Source organism: Heloderma suspectum, chromosome 3, assembly GCF_057233095.1.
Source record: "Heloderma suspectum isolate Gila_16-S chromosome 3, 16-S_ref, whole genome shotgun sequence".
NCBI classification, from domain to species: domain Eukaryota; kingdom Metazoa; phylum Chordata; class Lepidosauria; order Squamata; family Helodermatidae; genus Heloderma; species Heloderma suspectum.
This window is the reverse complement of record NC_139460.1, coordinates 178,753,838-178,775,452: the sequence shown is the minus strand read 5'-3', so window position 1 is coordinate 178,775,452 and position 21,615 is coordinate 178,753,838. Positions and strand designations below refer to the sequence as shown.

General features: G+C 43.6%; 1 protein-coding gene across 1 annotated transcript in view; it reads right to left on the bottom strand.

Moving 5' to 3' along the window:
• Nucleotides 1-1,056: 1,056 nt before the first annotated feature.
• Nucleotides 1,057-21,615, bottom strand: part of CFAP99 (cilia and flagella associated protein 99) — a 123,823-nt gene continuing 103,264 nt past the window's right edge. Inside the window, exons 14-16 of the mRNA XM_084845050.1 lie at nucleotides 21,304-21,509; nucleotides 10,381-10,561; nucleotides 1,057-1,572 (exon numbers count right to left, since the gene is read on the bottom strand). Coding sequence (XP_084701176.1) covers nucleotides 1,414-1,572; nucleotides 10,381-10,561; nucleotides 21,304-21,509 — 546 coding nt within the window. The 3' untranslated portion in view covers nucleotides 1,057-1,413. The remainder of the gene's footprint in view (nucleotides 1,573-10,380; nucleotides 10,562-21,303; nucleotides 21,510-21,615) is intronic.

Here is a 21,615-nt window from a genome sequence, read left to right as displayed (position 1 = left end):
CCAGCCTCATCTTGAATGCCTCCAGTGTGGGAGAGCCCACCACCTCCCTAGGGAATTGGTTCCATTGCCGTATTGCTCTAACAGTCAGGAAGCTTTTCCTGATGTTCAACCTATAAATGCCAAGTTCTGCACCTGGGAAAAAGAAAACAAATGCTCAGTTACAAGATGGGCGATACTTCGCTCAACAATACTACAAGCGAGGATTGATCTCTCCATCATTCAAACTTGCCTGGTTTGTGACTCAGATGGCTGTGCATGGCTTTGGGTTGGAAATGTTTGGGGTTCAAACTCTAGAGGAGAGAACCACATCATATTTACCCTAAAGTGGAGATTTTATTTTTTTACATAGGCAGTAATACATCCTGAGAACTGGAATTTTTGAAAAGCAGATTTTCACTGCCTTTCAGTCAGCAAAGTTCAAACTTTAGCCACAGCTGCTCCCTAAAAATGGCTAAAACTTTTTCATCATGTTTTCTTTTCACATTTTCTTTTCACTACATCGTATTTACACTGAAAACTCAGGTGAAGTCAGAGGTCCATATGTTAAAACAATTAAGGGAGCAATCCTATTGGGATAGGGGGTAGACCACCTATACAATGCAGGGCAGGAGAAGAGCAGAGGGGATCGTCTCCTCCACACTTCAGCCCCCCTGCATTTGCAGCTAAACAGCCGATTTCAGCTGTCTAGCTGTGGGAAGGCGGAGCAGGGGAAGCGGCTGCTGGATGACACGTTGGATGTGTCGTACTGGCATTTCCACCTTCCCTGCCCCAGAACGCCCCCAGGAATGCCGTTTTCGCCGCTCCATGCTCCTCTTCCGAGCGCGGGGTCGTTCCACACTTCCTGTGAGGCAGCACAGGAGGGGGGGAAGGTCGGTTCTCTGGAAACCAACCTCGGAGCGTGGGAACCAAGGTCGAGTCCCGGAAACTGCCATATCCTATGGCTGTCTAGCCACTGACTAGCGGCCATAGGATTGCGCCCTAAGTTTTAATCAACAATTTTACAAAGAATAAATTTTTATAGAGCTTGAAATAATAAAACAAAGCTAGAGAGTTTGTAAATGTAGCAAAGCTGAAGAGGTAAAATGATTCTAGTAAGTTTATTTGAGAAAATTTTACCAAGCATTTGCATTTTTCTTCCATATTTATATTTGAAAAAATAACAAACTGTGCAGCATATGCTCATTATTGTCATTTCTTTTGATCTCCAGTAATATTACCATTCCATAGACAGCTCAAAAAGTTAAGGCTTAATAGTTCTGACAAATTAACAGAGTGAAAATCAGCTGCCAATTACTGTAATATAGTATTTGATTTTAAAATCTAGCTAGTAGTTTTTTCTAGAGACAAATCCAGAAATGGAGAAGCATGGGTAAATAATTGTCTAGAAACAGAAAGCTATTTAGAAAGATTAACTTAAGATCGCAATATACAGGCAGTGGTTCCAGTTCTCATAGCCTCATTTGCAATCATTCTCTGAGCCACTTCTCGTGACATAAAATCATGCTGAAGCATCTTAAACTGTCGTTGTCGACTTTCTTCCAACTTCTTCCAGTGATCCCCTTGCTGAGATTTCTGTTGAAGCAAAATATAGATAATGCATTTTTACTGTCTCATCCACCACAAAAGGGGGGCAGAGGGCATCTCCTATTAGAAGTGTAAAAGTGTGGAGTAATCTTTCTAAAATAGTCACTGGTTTCCAAACAGTGTGTTTTTGAAGACCATTTTAGTTTTTGAATACCATTTTATGATTTCATCAAGCGCCTCAGCTACCCCAGAGGCACAATTAGATCAAGAAGGATGTTTCCCTCCACATGTTCCCTTTCTCAGTCTTTATTCCAGTTGAGACATGACATATTGTCATGACTAGAGATATTGTCATGTTGGTTGTGTGAACTTCTGCCAAGAATATTTTCTCTTCAAAAAACCCAGTTGCGAGGTTTTGCTTGTATGCACAGGGTCTAACACTTCGGCACTGTACATACAAATACAAACCCTGGTCTGCGGTGCCTTCACGCTTGACTGAATCCATGCACAGAAGTAAACTGCATGTAAGTAACAGCTTGATTCCTCTGTGTAAAGTGAAACAGTCCTACTGCATATACATGCCCCAAAAAGCTTTCTTTCTTGTGTGTACATACCACTGTGGTTTACAAGGATGGATTACCAAATGGTATGATCGACATGCACAATTTTGTTCATGAATATGACTTCTTTGTTTACTTATGGGAATCACAGTTGCAAGTAGAGAGAAAAACAGAGGATAACCCAATGAAGCAATTTGGATGGCAGAATTTCAGCTACAAGAAGTTTGTCTTGCTAGTTGCAAGTTTGATTAGCAGTCTTAGCAACACTTATGCCCAGAGAGAAAGAGGAAATAATTATGCTGGACACACCTGCCATAGTGATAAATTGGACAGAGGGGAAATCCAACAGAGTGGGGTAAACAAATGCTGTAGAAACACTGAGCTATTCAGGAAATCAGAGTGTGTATGTCTAGACCCTGCACGAGTACATTCAGATCAGTACACTTTTCTGGATTTGCCTATATAAATTATTCTTTCACTCTGGAATGGTTGGCCAATTAATTTGGGGATGAATTTTCTTCATACCTTAACCCCTGAATGTGTGAAAATTAATGTATCATATCAACAGGTAAGACTAGTAGCAATTTTCAGGCAATTCAAGTAACTGCTCCTTCACCAAATGATGACTGTTTACTGCTGTCAGCTAGTGGTTATCTAGCCAAAATTAACAAATTACATTCCTGGCTGTTATCAGGGGCATTACTAGGTACTGAAAAGATTTGGGCACAGGCCCATGACACGAACTTGCTATGTGACATAGACAGATAGATGCAAATTTAGAATTACTAGAATTTATTTAAATTTCACTAATGTTAGCAAAATCAGTGAAAGAGTACATCTGAGCATATGCAGAAATCTTTTCTTTCACTGATGAACAATTAACGCCCCCCCATACACTTAATAGTGATGAAATACATCCCACACAGCATTCCCTTTTTAGAAATTAAGCACTGACCACACCTGTTGCAAGACAACTACAAGATCACATGCATTCTGTTTCCCTCCACACAAGTCCCCTCCTCAGTTTTCCGACCTCCTGCAACTCTTTATAAAAATGGATAGGGGGAATGGCAACTCTCCTCTACCCCATCCCTGTTATGTCTCCGTGTCTCCTCTTCCACATAATTTAATCTGTGCCAAGACTTCACCAGGATTCAGCCATGGAGTTGGTTTTCAATAACAGGACTAAATTATGGGGGAAATACTTCTGAGCATGTTTGTTGTTGTTTATTCGTTCAGTCGCTTCCGACTCTTCGTGACTTCATGGACCAGCCCACGCCAGAGCTTCCTGTCGGCCGTCGCCACCACCAGTTCCCCCAAGGTCGAGTCCGTCACCTCCAGAATATCATCCATCCATCTTGCCCTTGGTCGGCCCCTCTTCCTTTTGCCTTCCACTTTCCCTAGCATCAGCATCTTCTCCAGGGTATCCTGTCTTCTCATTATGTGGCCAAAGTACTTCAGTTTTGCCTTTAATATCCTTCCCTCAAATGAGCAGTCTGGCTTTATTTCCTGGAGTATGGACTGGTTTGATCTTCTTGCAGTCCAGGGCACTCTCAGAATTTTCCTCCAGCATCACAGTTCAAAAGCATCGATCTTCCTTCGCTCAGCCTTCCTTATGGTCCAGCTCTCGCAGCCATAGATTACTACAGGGAATACCATTGCTTGAACTATGCGGACCTTTGTTGTCAGTGTGATGTCTCTGCTCTTAACTATTTTATCAAGATTTGTCATTGCTGTCCTCCCAAGTAGTAAACGTCTTCTGATTTCCTGGCTGCGGTCAGCGTCTGCAGTAATCTTGGTGCCTAGAAGACAAAGTCTGTCACTGCCTCCACGTTTTCTCCCTCTATTTGCCAGTTATCAATCCAGCTGGTTGCCATAATCTTGGTTTTTTTGAGGTTTAACTGCAACCCAGCTTTTGCACTTTCTTCTTTCACCTTCGTCAGAAGGTTCCTCAGCTCCTCCTCGCTTTCAGGCATCAAAGTGGTATCATCTGCATATCTGAGATTGTTAATGTTTCTTCCAGCGATTTTAACTCCAGCCTTGGATTCATCAAGCCCAGCATGTTGCATGATGTGTTCTGCGTACAGGTTGAATAGGTAGGGTGAGAGTATACAACCCTGCCGTACTCCTTTCCCAATCTTAAACCAGTCCGTTGTTCCATGGTCTGTTCTTACCGTTGCTACTTGGTCTTTATACAGATTCCTCAGGAGGCAGACAAGATGACTTGGTCCCCATACCACCAAGAACTTGCCACAATTTGTTATGATCCACACAGTCAAAGGCTTTAGAATAGTCAATAAAACAGAAATAGATGTTTTTCTGAAACTCTCTGGCTTTCTCCGTTATCCAGCGGATATTGGCAATTTGGTCTCTAGTTCCTCTGCCTTTTCGAAACCCAGCTTGTACATCTGGCCACTCTCGTTCCATGAATTGCTGGAGTCTACCTTGCAAGATCTTGAGCATTACCTTACTGGCATGTGAAATAAGTGCCACTGTTCGATAGTTTGAACATTCTTTGGTGCTTCCCTTTTTTGGTATGGGGATATAAGTTGATCTTTTCCAATCTGTTGGCCATTCTTGTGTTTTCCAAATTTGCTGGCATATGGCATGCATCACCTTGACAGCACCATCTTGTAAGATTTTAAACAGTTCAGCTGGGATACCGTCATCTCCTGCTGCCTTGTTATTAGCAATGCTTCTTAAGGCCCATTCCACCTCACTCTTCAGGAGCTCTAGCTCACTGACCACACCGTCAAATCTATCCCTGATATTATTATCCTTCCTATACAGATCTTCCATATATTCTTGCCACCTTTTCTTGATCTCTTCTGCTTCTGTTAGGTCTTTGCCATCTTTGTTTTTGATCATACCCATTTTTGCCTGGAATTTACCTCCGATGTTTCTAATTTTCTGGAAGAAGTCTCTTTTCCTTCCTATTCTATTATCTTCTTCCGCTTCCGTGCATTGCTTGTTTAAAAATAATTCCTATATTATTATAGTAATATAGTCAATATTAGTGAGCTCATATCTAACTGATCTGTGGGTCTTCCCTATTCTCTTTAGTCTGATTCTAAATTGTGCAATAAAAAGTTTGTGATCTGAACTACAATCAGCTCCAGGTCTTGTTTTTACCAACTGCATAGATGTCCGCCACCTTTGGCTACAAAGGATGTAGTCAATCTGATTTCGGTGTCGACCGTCTGGTGAAGTCCATGTATAAAGTCGTCTCTTAGGTTGTTGGAAGAGAGTGTTTGTTATGCACAGTGAGTTGTCTTGGCAAAATTCTATCAGCCTACGTCCTGCTTCATTTTGTTCTCCCAGACCATGCTTGCCTGTAATTCCAGGTGTCGTTTGACTACCCACCCTAGCATTCCAGTCTCCTGGAATGAAAATAATGTCTTTTTCTGGCAAACTATCCAGTAGGTGCTGCAGATCCTCACAGAACTGATCTACTTCTGCTTCTTCAGCATCTGTGGTGGGGGGTATATTTGGATCACTGTGATGTTAAATGGCTTACCCTGAATTCGAATTGAGATCATTCTGTCATTTTTTGGATTGTATCCAAGCACTGCTTTGGCCACTTTATTATTAATTATGAAGGCTACTCCATTTCTTCTGTGGTCCTCTTGTCCACAGTAGTAGATCTGGTGGTCATTTGATGTGAAGTGGCCCATTCCAGTCCGTTTCAGTTCACTGACACCCAAAATGTCTATATTTAATCTTGACATCTCCCCAATAACCACATCCAATTTGCCCTGGCTCATAGATCTTACATTCCAGGTTCCTATGGTGTGTTGATGTTTAGAACATCAGATTTGTCGTTCACCACCAGCACCATCGGCTGCTAGCCGTCCTTTCGGCTTTGAGATGCGTCACCACATCTGGGGCTAGCTGAACTTATCCTCTGTTCCTCCCCAGTAGCATTTTGACCATCTTCCGACCTGGGAGTCCCATCTTCTGATGGTATACCGACATATCTCTGGTTGTACCGATCCATTTAGTTTTCATGGCAAGAATACTGGGGTGGGTTGCCGTTTCCTTCCCCGGGGATTGTATTTAGTCTGACTTTTCTGCCATGACCTTCCCGTCTTGGGTGTCCCTTCACGGTTTAGCTCATGACGTCATTGAGGTGCTCAAGCTCCAGCACCACGACAAGGTAACAATCTCCTTTGCTGAAGCATGTACCAAGTGCCTTTCCCTCACTAATGAAGCCAGAGTCCATGCAAAAAGGAAAGCCGCAAATGACAAGACATGCACAGGATTGGGTTGAAAGTCAAATCAGCAGAATGGGATGGACACTTTGTTAAGGTTACAGTACCATGCTCACAACTCAAGATTTATTTCTGAGTAAATATGTAGAGGATGAGGCTGCAATTTCCCTGCAAAGTAAGCTGGGCTGCAATCCTATGTACACTTTCCTAGGAGTAAGTCCAATTGAACATAATGGGACTTACTCCTGAGTAGACAGACACAAGATTGTATAAGAAAGCAGTACTTGTCTCCCCTCACCCGAATTTACTCTTGTTTTTATTAAAACGTGTCACTGCATTGCTGGATAATCTCAACTCCACATGCACCTGGATGAAACTGATTATCTGGACCCATTTCAATCAGGCTTTCAGCCGGGATATGAGACAGAGACTGCTTTGGTCAACTTGCTGGAGAAGCTACACTGGGAACTAGATCAGGGGAGTGCGACTGTATTAGTTCTCCTGGAACTTTCAATGGCTTTTGATACCAACGACCATAGTATCCTGCAGGGCTGGGCCCTGGGGTGCTGCTTTGCAGTAGTTCTGGCTCTTTCTGTTGGGCTGTGTCCAGAAAGTGGTGCTGGGGAGTTATGGTTCAACTCCAGGGCCATTGGCCTGTGGTGTCCCCCATGTTGTTAAATATTTACATGAAACTGCTGGAAGAGGTATTTGGAGCTTTGACGTGAGGTACACCAATATGCTGATGACACCCAACTCTATTGCTTTTTGTCACCTAACACCAAGAAAGCCATTGAAACCCTCAAATGTTGTTTGGATTAGATAATAGGCTGGATGAAGGTGAACAAGTTGACATTAAATCCAGACAAGACAGAGGTACTGTTGGTCAGTAGAAAGCCTGATTCAGGAATTGGAATTCAACCTGATCTGGAAGAGGTTGCAAGGCCCTGAAGGATTAGGTCCATAGCTTGGGAGTGCTCCTTGATCCTATGCTATGCCTGGATTTTCAGGTGGTGGTGGTGGCAAGGAATGCATTTACACAATTACATTTTGTGCACTGGCTGTGACCCTTCCTGAATTGGTCTCACTTGGCAACACTTATCTATGCCTTAGATATATCACATTTAGATGTTTTCAATATGCTCTACGTAGGGCTACCTCTGAAGAGTGTCTGGAAGCTTCAACTGATGCAAAATGCAGCAGCTAGGCTGCTAGCAGGGGCACAGTATCAGAACCATATTACACCAGTCTTGAAAGACCTGCAGCACTTGCCAATTGCTTTCCAGATGTGATTCAAGGTTTTGGTTATAACCATTCAAAGCCTAAATGGCTAAGGACCTGGCTATCTAAGCTGTCTGTCTTGCTATGTACCTGCCCAGGATCTGCAGGAGAGGCCCTTTTGAGGGTGCCATTACCTGCAGAGTTCCATTTGTTGGGCACACACGAAAAGGCTTTCTCCCCTGTTGCTCCCAAACTATGGAATGTGTTCCCTCAAGAACTATGATTAGCCCCACTCTCTTGGCATTAAGAAAGGGTGTTAAGATGCATCTTGTCAATTTAGCCTTTTAAAATGTGTAGTTTTAATGTTTCATTGCTCCTGGCTTTATTGTTTCAAGGTTTTATTGTTTTAAATTGTTGCATACCGCCTTGATGGCTTTTTAGAAGATAAGGGAGTATATAAATGTTAATAATAAAAATAAATACATAACTAGCAGACAAAATAGCCCCAGATTCCTTTCTCTGCAACCATGTGAATCCACTTTTCCCAAAGAGTTGGGTGAGAAGAAAAACAAACCCAGTTTGGGGAAGAAAAACCAGATGCTATGTGAAAAATGGCAATATTTCATAGGGAGCTCTTTCTGCCCTTCCCCTCTCTTTTTCTACTTTCATTGCAAGCAAGGCCCCAGCAGTAGGCATGTAAGAGTAGAAAGGTAGGGAGAAAAAACAATGAGCGGACTGGAAGGAAAGGTGGCGTTTTCTCCTATAGCTTATAGGTTGCTGCCTTCATGTTACTCCCTTAGCAGACCAATAGAGGGTGCAAGTTCTAAGGTGTCCTAGTCACTGCAAGGTGGGTTACTGAGGGAAGAGGCAGGCTTGGATTAAGGCAGATAATGTCATCATGACAGCTCAAAAGATTCAGGGTGTATGCCCTGGAATGCCATCTTCTAAGAATGCCCATGCCTGCTATTTATGGTTTTCTTCTTCATTAATAATTTGAAAGCAGCAAATTGGTAGAAGAAAGGGGTTGTAGAGGTTGAGAGTAAGAGGCAAAAATGGAGTTACGATGCATAAAGAAATATCATGGAAGAAGACAACAAGCTGGCAATCTGCCACAAAGCTTAAAGTCTACAATTGTATGAAGAATAAGACATGCCTAAGGATCAGGCTGATAGCCAAACTAGACATACACAGTCAGGGCCAGAAATATTGGAACAAGGATAACTGTTTTGGCAGTTGGCCTCTGTACACCACCACATTGAAGTTGAAAGGAAACACACCCTGATGGGAGCGAAGTCAGGACTTTCAGCTGTAATTCAAGGGGTTGGACAAAAGTGGGGCACTAACTATTCAGGACGGACAGCCAGTGGCATACACACACACCCATCGTTGGTGGCTCATAAGTAATGGAACAAACCAACATCATTTAAAAGTTAAGGATCGCCTGTAATACCTGGATGAAAATCCTTTGCAGTCAATGACTGCCTGAAGTCCGGAACCCATGGACATGACGAAATGCTGAATTCCCTCCCTCGAGATGCTTTGCCAGACCTTTACTGCAGCTGCCTTCAGCTGCTGCTTGTTTGTGGGTCTTTCTGCCTTCAGTCTTGTCTTCAGTAAGTGAAAAGCATGCTCTGTTGGGTGGAGATCAGGTGACTGACTTGGCCAGTGAAGCACATCACTTCTTTGCCTTGAGAAACTCTTGGGTAGCTTTTGCTGTATGTTTTGGGTCATGATCCATCTGCAATATGAACCGGCGTCCTAACAGTTTGGCAGCATTCGGCTGAAGCTGAGCAGCAAGTCGAGCCCTACACAATGCAGAATTCATCCTGCTGCTTTTCTCAGCAGTCAGGTCATCAATAAACACCAGTGACCCGGTTCCACTGGCAGCCATACATGCCCATGCCATAACACTGCCTCCACCATGTTTGACAGAGGATGTGGTATGCTTTGCACCATGAGCTGTTCCTTTCCTTCTCCATACTTTTCTCTTCCCATCATTCTGGTACAAGTTCATCTTGGTTTCATCAGTCCAAAGAACCTTATGCCAGAACTGGGCAGGCTTTTTTAGGTGTTTGCTGGCAAAGGCTAATCTAGCTTTTCTGTTCTTGAGCATTACCAGTGGTTTGCACCTTGTTGTGAAGCCTCTGTATTTACATTCATAAAGTTGTCTCTTGACTATAGACGTTGACAATGACATGCCGACCTCCTCAAGAGCTTTTTCAGGATGTTCCAAACTGTTGTGTTGGACACTCCCAATGTTTTTGCTATCTCTCTGATGGGTTTATTTTGTTTCCTCAGCCTAATGATGGCCTCCTTCACTCGCATGGACACCTCTTTGGGCCTCAGGTTGGGAGTTCCAGTGAACAGCTACCAAATGCAAATGTAACACTCAGAACCACCTCCAGGCCTTTTCTCTGCTTGATTGATCATGGGGTACCCAGGAAACAGGCCACACCTGGCCATGCAGCTGCTTGTCAGCCATTCATTCCATTACTTATGAGCCACCAATGACGGAGGTGTGTGTATGCCACTGGCTGTCCTTCCTGAATGGTTAGTGCCCCACTTTTGTCCAACCCCTTGAATTACAGCTGAAAGTCCTGACTTCACTCCCATCTGGGTGTGTTTCCTTTCAACTTCAATGTGGTGGTGTACAGAGGCCAACTGCCAAAACAGTTATCCTTATTCCAATATTTCTGGCCCTGACTGTATGCCAGACAACTGTAATAGTCTTTCAAGTTGTTGTTTTTTATAATGAAAAGCAGCCATGGGAGTACTGGGAGTGGAGGAATGGCAGGGGAAAGGGCTGCTTAAGAATCATTCTGGATTGCAGCCTAAAACAATAACTAGCATCATCTTTCTTTTCTTACTTTCTCTGACTTCCAAGATCTCTTTGACCCTTCACTGAACTTTAGGGATGTAGTTTTTAAATATTCAGTTTGTATTTTACGTGCCATGGATTTTTCCACAATTTTTTGTTGTAGATCTAAAACACGCTCATCTTTCAAAATGCCTTCACGTAACGGAGTTTTAATTTTTTTTCCCTCTTGCCTGCAAAGCAAATAGGAAAACAAAAATGTAATTAGGTGGACAAGGTATAAAAATATTATTACAATTTCAATTTATGAAGCATGAATCAGCAAAAATTAAGCACTTCAATGGTGAAACCCTGTTATAATTCACCACTAGGTGTTCTTATTGACAGCATTCAGAAAATGCCCCCATCAGTCTTCTCAAACTCACTTTGTCTGGGATAGAAGTACAGCATCGTCTGCATACAGGGGAAGAGCAATCCTATGGCCACTAGACACAGGACGTTTTGGTTTACTGGCTCTTGAGCTTGTAGACAGTGCTCTGCGCCAGGAAATGGCACTCCCCCTCTTCCTTGACGCCTGCCTGGGGAGAACCATGGGGGCTGCCTCTCTTTGCTTGTAAAATGGAGCACAGAGAGGGCAAAAAGGGGGCATTCCTGGGTGTGGGAAAGAGACTGTGGAAGCCGCTTTACACAGCTTCCCATGGGATCTTCAGGCCCATTCCTGCCCCCTCTCCGAAGCCCCGGCTAGTCATGTGAAATCACATGTCTAGCCAAGAATGTAGGGCAAGCAGAGCTCAGAGGAGAGGATCCCTGTCATGCTCCTGACGTGCACTGGATAAGCATCAGCCTCCAAGCTCGGCAGCTGACATCTATCTCAATGGGATTGTGCCCTTAGAAAGAAATTATTTTTGTAGCCTATTTGAGGGCATGATAGACTGAAGACATTTAGAGCTCAACAATATAATTAACATACAAATTGAAGAAAAGAGGAGCTAAAATGCAGACCTGTGTAATCCCATTTGTGCATGGAACAGGATTTGTAAGCTGTCCATCTCTGGTACACTGCACCTTCAGCCAGGTATTGTTATATAAACTTTTAATTAGAAAAAAATATGTATTTTATGTATAAATGAAAAGGCAATTCCCCCTACCCCCAAGTCTCAAACAAGGGATTGAATCAAATGCCATTTTCACATTGATAAATACAGAACACCTTCTGATTTTTTCAAATATTTGCTCTTTTGTTAGAGCAAAAGAATGATCTTCAGTGGCTCTACCCTGCCTAAACACTGCTTGTTAACCTGCCAAAATGGCTTCTTCTTCTATCTGATCAGTTAGTTAAGTATAAAAGTGCTTTGCATAGCAAACTAGTTTGTGATCATTTCCTGGATCAGATTTAGAACATTTCTGAAATGTGGGGACAGCTACAACAGTACCCCAAACCTCAGATACTAAACCTGCTAAATAACAATTGTTAGGCATGATCCAGTCTCTCTAGCTTGTGCAGTTCACAGAACAGTACATGTGGAAGGGAACCCCTCTATGGCTTGATGGAACCCCTTCCCCACGGGTCATTAGCTGAGCACATGCACAATGCCCATGCAGAATGTTGTCTATTATGGGAAAGCCATGCAGCCTTCCATATATAGATCTAGTGGTACTTCACCTCCCCAGAGCTGCATGCTCATGCACTTGTGCCCTGAGGAGGAAAATGTGTTGAATCTATATATTACAGGTGCTTTATGGGTCTCTCTGAGCAGGTAATGGCCAGTGCATTCTTATGACTGTGTCATAAGACACAGCAAAGGGCCAGAGGGGGATGGGCTCCACGAGCTTTATGGAAATCCCCTCCTGGGCACATAGCTTTGGGGACAGAAGGGATTGGATTGCGTTTATGCCAGTTTCCAGGAACATGCTAGTATGAGGGAAATCCTGCTCCTGGAAACTGGCAAAATCCTGCTCCTGGAAACTGGCATAACGTTGGCTGATTCCAGTGAATTCAGAATATCACTCCCTCTGAAGCTGAATTCATATGGGGTATGTAGCCAAAATGGTGCAGCCACACACAGAAGGAAGGTTCAAGCATACCTGCGGGAACCCCAAGGTATGCAGAAGTACATTAAAATCCACACTTAAGCCCCCCAAACGATGACGAAAAACAAACAAAAAGATACCTGATAACCACACATGCACACTGCCTTCATATTGCTATGAAATCTTGGCAGCATGAGGGCAGAGTGCAGGTGCAAGCCTTTTGCTCTGTGCCTGCGATCTTTTCCCTATTTTGCAAGCCCCAAGAGTCAGATTTCCCCCTCTCCTCCAAGCTCTGAAAGATAGGGAAACCTCTCTCACCGGCACCTTGGTTGTAACAGCCTTGCAAAGCTGTCTGACATCTTTCTCCCCTTCCCCTCCAAAGTCAGAGAAAAGGCAGAGAAAGATACCTCACTGATCCCCAGGCTCCAAACAATTTGCAAAACAGTGAAACAAAATTCCCTACTCTGAAAGACTACCACTGAAAGTAACAACAAAAAAGGTCACGGGCGGGGTGGGGCGGGGCATATAAGCAGGCAAGGTGTTGCCACAGCTTTATTGCTCTCATACCGACTAAGCCCAAGGCACCTAAAGGTAACAATCAAACCAGGGATGATTTCTCTTTAAGGCCCTGCCACCATTCCCACCCCTGAGAGCATCTCTTCCCGACTTCCATTACTGTTGGTAGCAGTGTCTAGGGTGGAACACGCCTGCCCACTCTGTTTTTTCCTTCCTTCTTCTCGGTTGGTTAAGGCATTCTCAGTCACTAATGAATTTGTCTAAGAAGGCAGCAAGCAGGCAGATTGGTACTCTTGGATGCTCTGCTGGGTCGCCAAATATGATCCTGATTGTTTTCCCCAGAGCCAATGAGGATCCAGGTATTTGTGAACAGGGTGGGCCTGCAGAACACACACAGTCAATCAGTGTACCTGGTTGTTGTTTTTATTCTTCCCATTCCAGATAGGCCCTTGAAGGAGACTGAAGGAAAGGGAGCAGAAGAAGCTGTCTCCAGAAGGTAGGTTGCTTCCTTTGTGAGTCCCCCCCCATCTTTTTTCTATTTATCAGTCTGCTTTGCAGACATTATCTTAACACTAATTTGCCTCAATTTCCCTTTTCTGTGCAATGGGTTGCCGCTGCTGTGGTTTCAAAAGGCCGCGGTGGTTTTCAAAAGGCTGCAAAAGTACCCCTTGGCTCTGCCTACCATTAACTGCCCTGCCTTTCACCCCAGCGGCCCCAATGTGCACCAACTGCACTGCATCAAAGAGACAATGGTTTAAAAGAATGTCAGGGAATTGGTAAGAGGATGTGACAGTGACAAAACCAATATCCAGCAAAAGCAGTGAAAGAATTTCATCCTGTAATTGGTCTGACAGCTTGTCCTGCTCTGGCTGGGTCAGATTCTGTTACACAAATAAAGGCACGAATCCAGCAGGCTAGTCAATAGGCAGGTGAATAGTGAGGCACCAAGGTATCAGTCCTCTATGGAATCCGTTTAAGGCAGGAATAGTCAGGATACAGGCAATAGTCAGAGCACAGGCAAGTAGGTGCCAGGAGAAAGGTTTGAGGCACAGCCAAGGTCAAAACATGGGAGAGTAGTGAAGTAGAAATGCAGTCCAAAAACAGTCAAGCAGGAGTCCAGAGGTCAGTAGCACAGAAGTTCAGTCACAAGGCAAGGACAAGAAAACAAGATACTGGAGCTGAAAGTAAGCTGTTGTTTCCAGCAATTGGTAGGCTCTGAATGAAAGCTTATACAGCCACTGCTTCCAGAGCCCCACCCAGGGCTCAGATGCAGTTCAGTACAGGCCTTCTGGCAAAAATCCTATTCAAAAGGAGGGCTTTGTTCACAATGAGGCCTTTACTCCTGAGTCCTTTTCTGCAAGCAGGCACTCCTTCACCTGGCCAGGGTCTTAGCGTGTACCTTCAGTGCCGCATTCTTGAGGGCTGAGTGGTGGCTCAGCATCACAATCTGACTTGGAAACAGAGATTTCCATCTTTTGAGATCTGAAGTCCTCCCTCCTGAGGGCCCAGGACCTTCTTGGATAGTCCTAGGATCCCATGAAGCAACTTGTTCCCCAGGAACATCTAGCTCAGGAGGCTCCAGTTTGTCATCGGAAGAGGATTCCTGGGCGGGTGGGGGATGACATCATTCCCCTCCCCATGGTCCCCCTCTGGCTGAGTTGTCAGATGCTGGTGATGGAAATAATGGATGAGGGTTGGGGCATGAACATCTGAGGCATCCTCCCAAGATCGCTCTTCTGGCCCATATTAGAGATATGGGCCTCCCAAGATCGCTCTTCTGGCCCACTCCTCGTCCCCTCACAGTGCATTGGGAGGATGAGGATAAGGCTACCTATATCTTGGACTCTTGGCAGCAGCAGGAGTGCCTCCAGTATTAGGCCTGGGGGGAGCAGCCTTTCCTGAAACCATGGGTCACGTTAGTTTGGCAGGACAAGTGGCTGCATAGTGCCCCACAGTAGAGGCACAGGCTTGCCAGCCAGCAGCAACTCTTCTCAGAAATCAATCAAGGTCAAGATCCTCCCAGCTGCAGAGGCTTCTCCATTGAGGTGTATGGATGGCATGCAGCATGGTAGTGTTCCAGGTAGCCATCTATTCTCAAACACTGTTGGATCAGGGTCTATAGAGTTGGAAGTCTTCAACTTGGGCTAATTCATTCAGAATATCATCAGCCAAACCCTCCTGGAACTGGTCCGTCAGTTGGCCTGGAAGGCCACTTCCTTCCAGGCCAAGTCTTGGGCCAGCAGGTGAAAGTCATTAGCATAGTCCGCAACTGTTCTCCTGCCCTGATGGAGTCGCATGTAGGAATGGTGGACAACCATGCTCGATTACCCACAGCCAAGACTGGACAAGGTTGGTGCTGTTGATCTGTGAAGTGCTTGTATGCCTGCTTAGTTCAATCTAATTGATCCTGTAGGACTTGGCGACTGGCAGTCACAGCTCTCTGAGGGTTTTCATAGGTCAGATGCATCTGAGCCATACATCCCGAAATGTCTGTCAGGAGGGGGCTAGATTTCAGTAGATAGGGAGTCACCCATTTAGCAGCAGACCCCCTTAGAAGGCTGATCCAGAAACCTACCCTGGTCCAGTCATCAAGGAAGTCTTCTGGGTGCAGATCCATGTACAGAATGTAATGGGCCAAGAAAGACGGGAACCAGTCAGGCATGCCATCAAACTTCTCAGGGGGTACTACAGGATACTTGTGGTGGGGAGACATAGATGCAGACAGCTGGGCCTGTAATGCAGAGACATCAGCCATCAGCTGAGCTACCTGATTCCTAGGATAAAACTTTCTTGTGTGAGGTCTTAACATAAGAACAGCTGTGTTGTATCAGACCAAGGTCCATCTAGTCCAGCATTCTGTTCACACAGTGGCCAACCAGCAGCCTGTGAGAAACCCACAAGTAGGACATGAGTGCAATAGCATCCATGGGACATTGTAAGTGTGGACACTGTATGTGCTGCCCACAATCCCTACAAACTAAGGAGATTTTCAATCCTGTGGATAACAAAAAATATACCTTAAGTTTGTTTACCAACTGCAGCTCAGATCATGTTATTTATGTTATTTATGTTATCTATACTATCAGGTGTCCCTCCAGACCACTCAAGTTAAGAATCACAGAGCATAAAAGATAGGCACACAGAATGTGGAAGCCTCACTGACCATGCATTTTTTTGCAACACCATCATTGACCTGATTCATTTAGGGTTTTTTGCTTTGGAATATATTCATCACATTCCTTTTAAACGTATTTCTTTAACTGAGGCATTAGCTAAAAGGGAACCCTTTTGGATCCATAAATTAGCATATGTCTCCAAAGGGTTTAAACAATAAGTTAGATCTGTTTTTCTGTAAATAGTTCCTCACATTCATTCCAGCTGTGATATCATTGAGTGTCTCTTATATCAGTTGGACCTCTTCTTCCCTTTTTTCTTGATTTATATGATTAGTCAAGGTCTTCACTTCCAAAGTCACTCTGTCTCTTTAATCATTATACAAACATTATGGCAGCCGATCTTGATTTCATTATACAAAGTCATCTGGTGGCGTTCTTTCTTGAACAAGCCACAGACTACCTCCTCCATGCTTCTTTGTTTTCTCAAGTTAGGAGCAAAATCTGGAACATTTGTGGTAAGGTTAAAAATCTCTGAATGCCATTATGAAGAAAACTTTATTTGACTGCAACCAGTTACGAACTCTAACCATTTACTCTGTTACTTTGCTATTTCAAGATAACAGGAAAATTTTCCCCCTGGCTTGGCATAGTTTTTCACAAATGGTTTCACTGAAGCACTCCAATATTTTTCAAGTTCTCAGGTAACAGTTAATGATAGAAGTAAATTTTGTAATAGTTGCTTCAGGCTTCTGAGGCAAGTTATCATTTTACTGTCTTCCTGTTTGGTTTCTTTAAACAGAGGATGGTAACAGAGAGGAACAAAGTTTGGCTGCCAGATAAAGAAAATTAAACAACAAGATTTGTCATTCTGACCAAGTACAGAAAAAAGAATCACATTTGGGAGTTTTAATCTTGCTACATATTTTAATGTTTATCATATCTTTTGTAGTTTAAGACAACCTACCATCATTTATTACTGCTGCATAGAGACGCCTTGAATTTACTTTATGTATGGTTGGTACTACATGCCATTGTATTCTTGAGCAAGATTTTGTACATTGTTAAACAGAGACCTTGTGTCCTTAATACTGTAATGTTTCTCATGCCATGTATAGTTTAAGACAACCTACTACTATTTATTATTGGTATTATAAAGACATTTTGAATTCACTTCCTGTATGGTGGATACTACACCCTATTGTATTCTTGAGAAGCGTTTGGTACATGTTAAATAGACCCTGGGTGTTTAATGGCACCGTTGCACATATGAGTTCAACCATATGAATATGTACACATGACATACTGATTTTAGGTACATGTTCCCATTATAAACTGGTTACATTGAGCCACAATGTGTACAGTGTGCCACAATACCCCTTAGGGTGATATTCTCTGTCCTTTCAAGTACTGTTGTATGCCTGACATATGATACGTATATGTGAATTTTTGGGTGTACGTACACCACACATACATTTGAAGTAAAAGGTTTATATTTTGCTTCTTTGTATAATACCAGGTGACCCAAAAGTAGGCATACAGTTGTTTAGAATGTTGATGGGAGGGGGAGAGAATGTGTGAGTAGAAGATGTGTGGGTGGAGTCAGAATGACAGTTGGGAAGAGTGAGTGACAGGGAGTGACAGTTAAATCAGTTAAGTGTAGACAGTGAGGGGAGTGAGGCCCTTAAGTAGGTATACAGTTGTTTGTTTAGTTATTTTTTTTACTGATATTGTGAATGATGGCAGCAAACTTGAGTCAAGAACAAAGAAAGTGGATTCTAAAGCAGTAATGGAAGACTGAAAATGCCGAGCGGGTGCGCACAGCATGGCAAGAAGCATCTGACACTCCTCCGTCAACACTTCTGACAATTTATCGTCTTAGAGATAAATTTGAAGCAACAGGTGCAGTGGCTAATGCACCGAAATCTGGACATCCTAGGACGTCTATGACAGAGGAAAATGAGATGAGAGTCGCTCTGACATTTGTGAATAGTCCGAAAATGTCCACATGATGTGCGTCTAAGCAGCTAGCCATACCTAGAACGTCCTTGCAAACGCTTAATGCGTAAATTGAAATTGAAGCCATACCGTCCAAGACTGTTACATGGTCTTCTGGAGGATGACCCAGACCGTCGGTTGCAATTCTGTGAGATGATGCGTAAGCAAATCTTAACGAACCAGACATTCTTGATAAGATCATCTGGTCAGATGAGGCTTCTTTCAAGTTGTCAGGCCACGTGAACAGGCATAACTGTGTGTACTGGGCAGATGAAAATCCTCATTTGACTATCACATCTCAACTGAACCAGCCAGGCGTCACAGTGTGGGGTGCACTGTCCAGCGAAGGTGTTGTAGGACATGTAGGAATGTTGCAATGTTGATGGAATACATTTCGAGCACTTATGAGATTAAACAGTGTTAAACAAATGTAAATGTAATAAACAATGTAATAAAATGCAAATAAACCATACTGTATACCTACTTTTGGGCCACTCTGTAAATCACTTCTTGGGTCTATTGATTTGTTTGGTGTGAGTCTAGTAGCCACTGATAGCCTTATCCTCTGTGAATTTCTCTAATCCCCTTTTAAACTACTCAAAATTGGTGTCCCTCACTGCATCTTGTGGTAGCGAATCCCATAGTTTATGCACTGTTTGAAGAAATAATTCCTCTTATCTGTCCCAAATCTCCCAATAACCAGGTTAATGGGATCCTGTTCTTTGCTCTTCTAATTTGAAATTCTAGAGAACAAGATAAGGACTAACCCCAATATCAAAAGGGCAAATACAAATGGGGCAATGCACACCATAAACCTCTTGGCTGGCGACATGTTTCTGTACTCCAGTAAACCGAAAGTGGCTCTTCCCACCTTAGAGAAACACTTTGGTCTGCAAATTAATCCAGGAAGCCCGAAATATCTAAGAATCACAGCACCTGAAGACAGTACCCGAAGCAGCAAGGACAATGCAATTTTGACCCATTCCTATGGATCTGTAGTCCTAGGGTCATCTTAACTTCTCCTGCCTGGGCAATTTTGCACGGATCAAAATTGCTGTTGGATTACAACTCCCATTATCCCATCAGCAAGGCCCTATGGTCGGAGATGATGGGTGTCCCAACAACATCTGGGAACCAATGGTGGGAAGAGCTGCTATACACACTTACCACGGCAGAAGTATAATTGAATTCAACAGATCTCACTTTTTACTAGACATGTATAGAAGTACAATGCAAAATAAGGGGAGCTGGACCACGGATGCTCCTGATCTGAATATGCATTTTCCTCATAACCTGGCTTTCTTTTCCTGAACAAAATCCATCAGCTGCTAGTCCATCCTGAAGGTGGCAGAATGAGCAGGAGAAACACCTTGGCTGCTTCTATTAGAAGTAGAACATCTCTCTCTCTTCAAAAATAATTATTTTGATGCCAAAGTATGTTTAAAATGGTGCTTCCATTTCATTGCCTACATCTAACTATAAAAGGTGTAAAGAACTAGATGAGTTTTACTAAACCAGACCCATTTTTAAATCTTAAAAACGTTACTGAGCTATCTACTTTGTATCACATCCTTGCTTAAATGAGTTCTGGGTAATGCATGTATTGTTTCCCTCCATTTTATCCATGTATTATCCTTGTGAGGTAGGTTAGTCTGACAGATAGTGACTGGCCCAAGTGAACCTAGTAATGACATTTATCGTGGAGGGAGCAATCCTATGGCCCCTAGACAGCATCTGAGGGGCTATAGGATTGTTCAGAGTCCCTGCTCTGAGTTCGGAGAGAGCGCTCCAACCTTGGAAGGGAGAGTCAGAGTTCTGCCCACCTCCCCCTCACAGCTGGCACAGTTGCTCTCCAAGGTTGGGAACTCCACTGTGGAGAGGGGGAAAAGGGAGTGTTTCGGTGGGTAGGGAAGAGACTGGAGAGTCCAGGATATGAACTAGCTAGCCTCCTTCCCTCCGCCTCTGAAGCACCTTTGCTAGACAGGCAAGAAGCCCATCTAGCAAAAAATGCAGGGTGGGAGGACGGGGAGGTGAAGATTGCCTCTGCCAGTCCTCCTGCCCAGCACAGGATTATTGTAAGCCTCCAAGTTTGGGGGCTTACAATCATTGAGGGCGGAATCAATAGGATTACACTCCAAATGAGGAAAAGTATGGTGAAGTAAGTGGGGACCTGCAAAAAGAAGAAAAAGTAGGGAGGGGGAACAAAGGGAGGAAATGAAATCCTTTGCTTCTTCCCTTCTACCATCACTGGCTCCTGCTTCCCCACTTATCTCTGCGTCTCACCCTTCACCCTTAACTCTCCCGCTCACTTTCCTTCATGCCTTGCTCTCAACCCATCACTTTCCTTCCTCCTTGCCCTCACCCACCTACTTGCCCTCAAACTCCCTTGCTCACCTTTCCCCAACTCTTGCCCTCCACCACTTCTCCTTTTGTACCCTCACATTCTCTCCTCCATTGGACCTGGGGAAAGAAAGCATGCAGCCATTAAAGGACACTGCTGGGTTTTCTGTACTATCCTCCTCCCCCTATGACAAGGAATGACAGGGGAGAGCTTCTGCCCATTGCCTCGAATGGTGGAGAAAACTAAGACAGCAGCACACACAAGCGCTCTGGGGATTCAGGCTAGTGGCCTTGATTAAGAAATGGTGCCATGTTGACAGAGGGGAAACAAACTGCACTCACTTCTCCTCAGCTAATTTCCTAGCCTTGCATTCCCTGAGCTAGTTTCTGCACATTGCCTTCTGCCTCTGGGGTTTCTCAGTGGTTTGAGGGAACGTACATGTGTTACCCTCTCATCATCATGCTAGGTGGTCTCTGCTATCAGTGAAGACCCTTCCATACACTGGTCACCCCCATCTCCCCAGTTTGTGACCCTCAGACTCTGCAAATGGACAGTGAAGGTTACAAATAGATAGCTTGGGTCTTTTACTATTGAAGACATTTAGTGGTTCTTGATATGAACTGGTGAATGTAAAAATGATCTAGTTTTTTAAATTTATGCCACATTCTTTGTAAATATCAACAGAAATGAGGGTAAACCTTGATCATTTACTGAGGGCGCATGATTAGGGTTCAGATTCAATGTTAAATGTCAGCATTTACTGATGTTTCCTGCTGCCTTCCACCCCAAAACTTAAATATTACCCATAAACATTAACATTCACCAAATGTCTGACATTTGTAATAAAATAAAGATATTTCCTACATAGTAATTTGAAGAGCAATTGCTTGTTTCATTTCTGTAAGTACATTATCAATTTCTGTAAGTATATTATCCATAAATATTTGTTATAAATAGTAGTGTACTTCAAACTAACTTCAATGCAGCTGCTCTTCCAAATTGTTCTCTGAACATGGAGATCTGTTCCAGTTTGCCCAAAAGATGCTGTTCTTTAGTGAGTTTTTCATGGATTATCAGATCCCTCTTCTCCTCTTCTGCCTTCTTCTGAGTTTCCTTCAGCAAGGCTAAGCGTTCTTGCAGCTCCACTATTGACATCTCACCAAGAACACCATGATTAGGAGTCTTCAGAAAAGAGAAACGAAAAAAAAAACACTTTTGCTATGCCTTAATTTACAACAGAGGTGGGTAACGTGCAGCCCATGGGCCCCATGTGGGCTCCATACAGCTC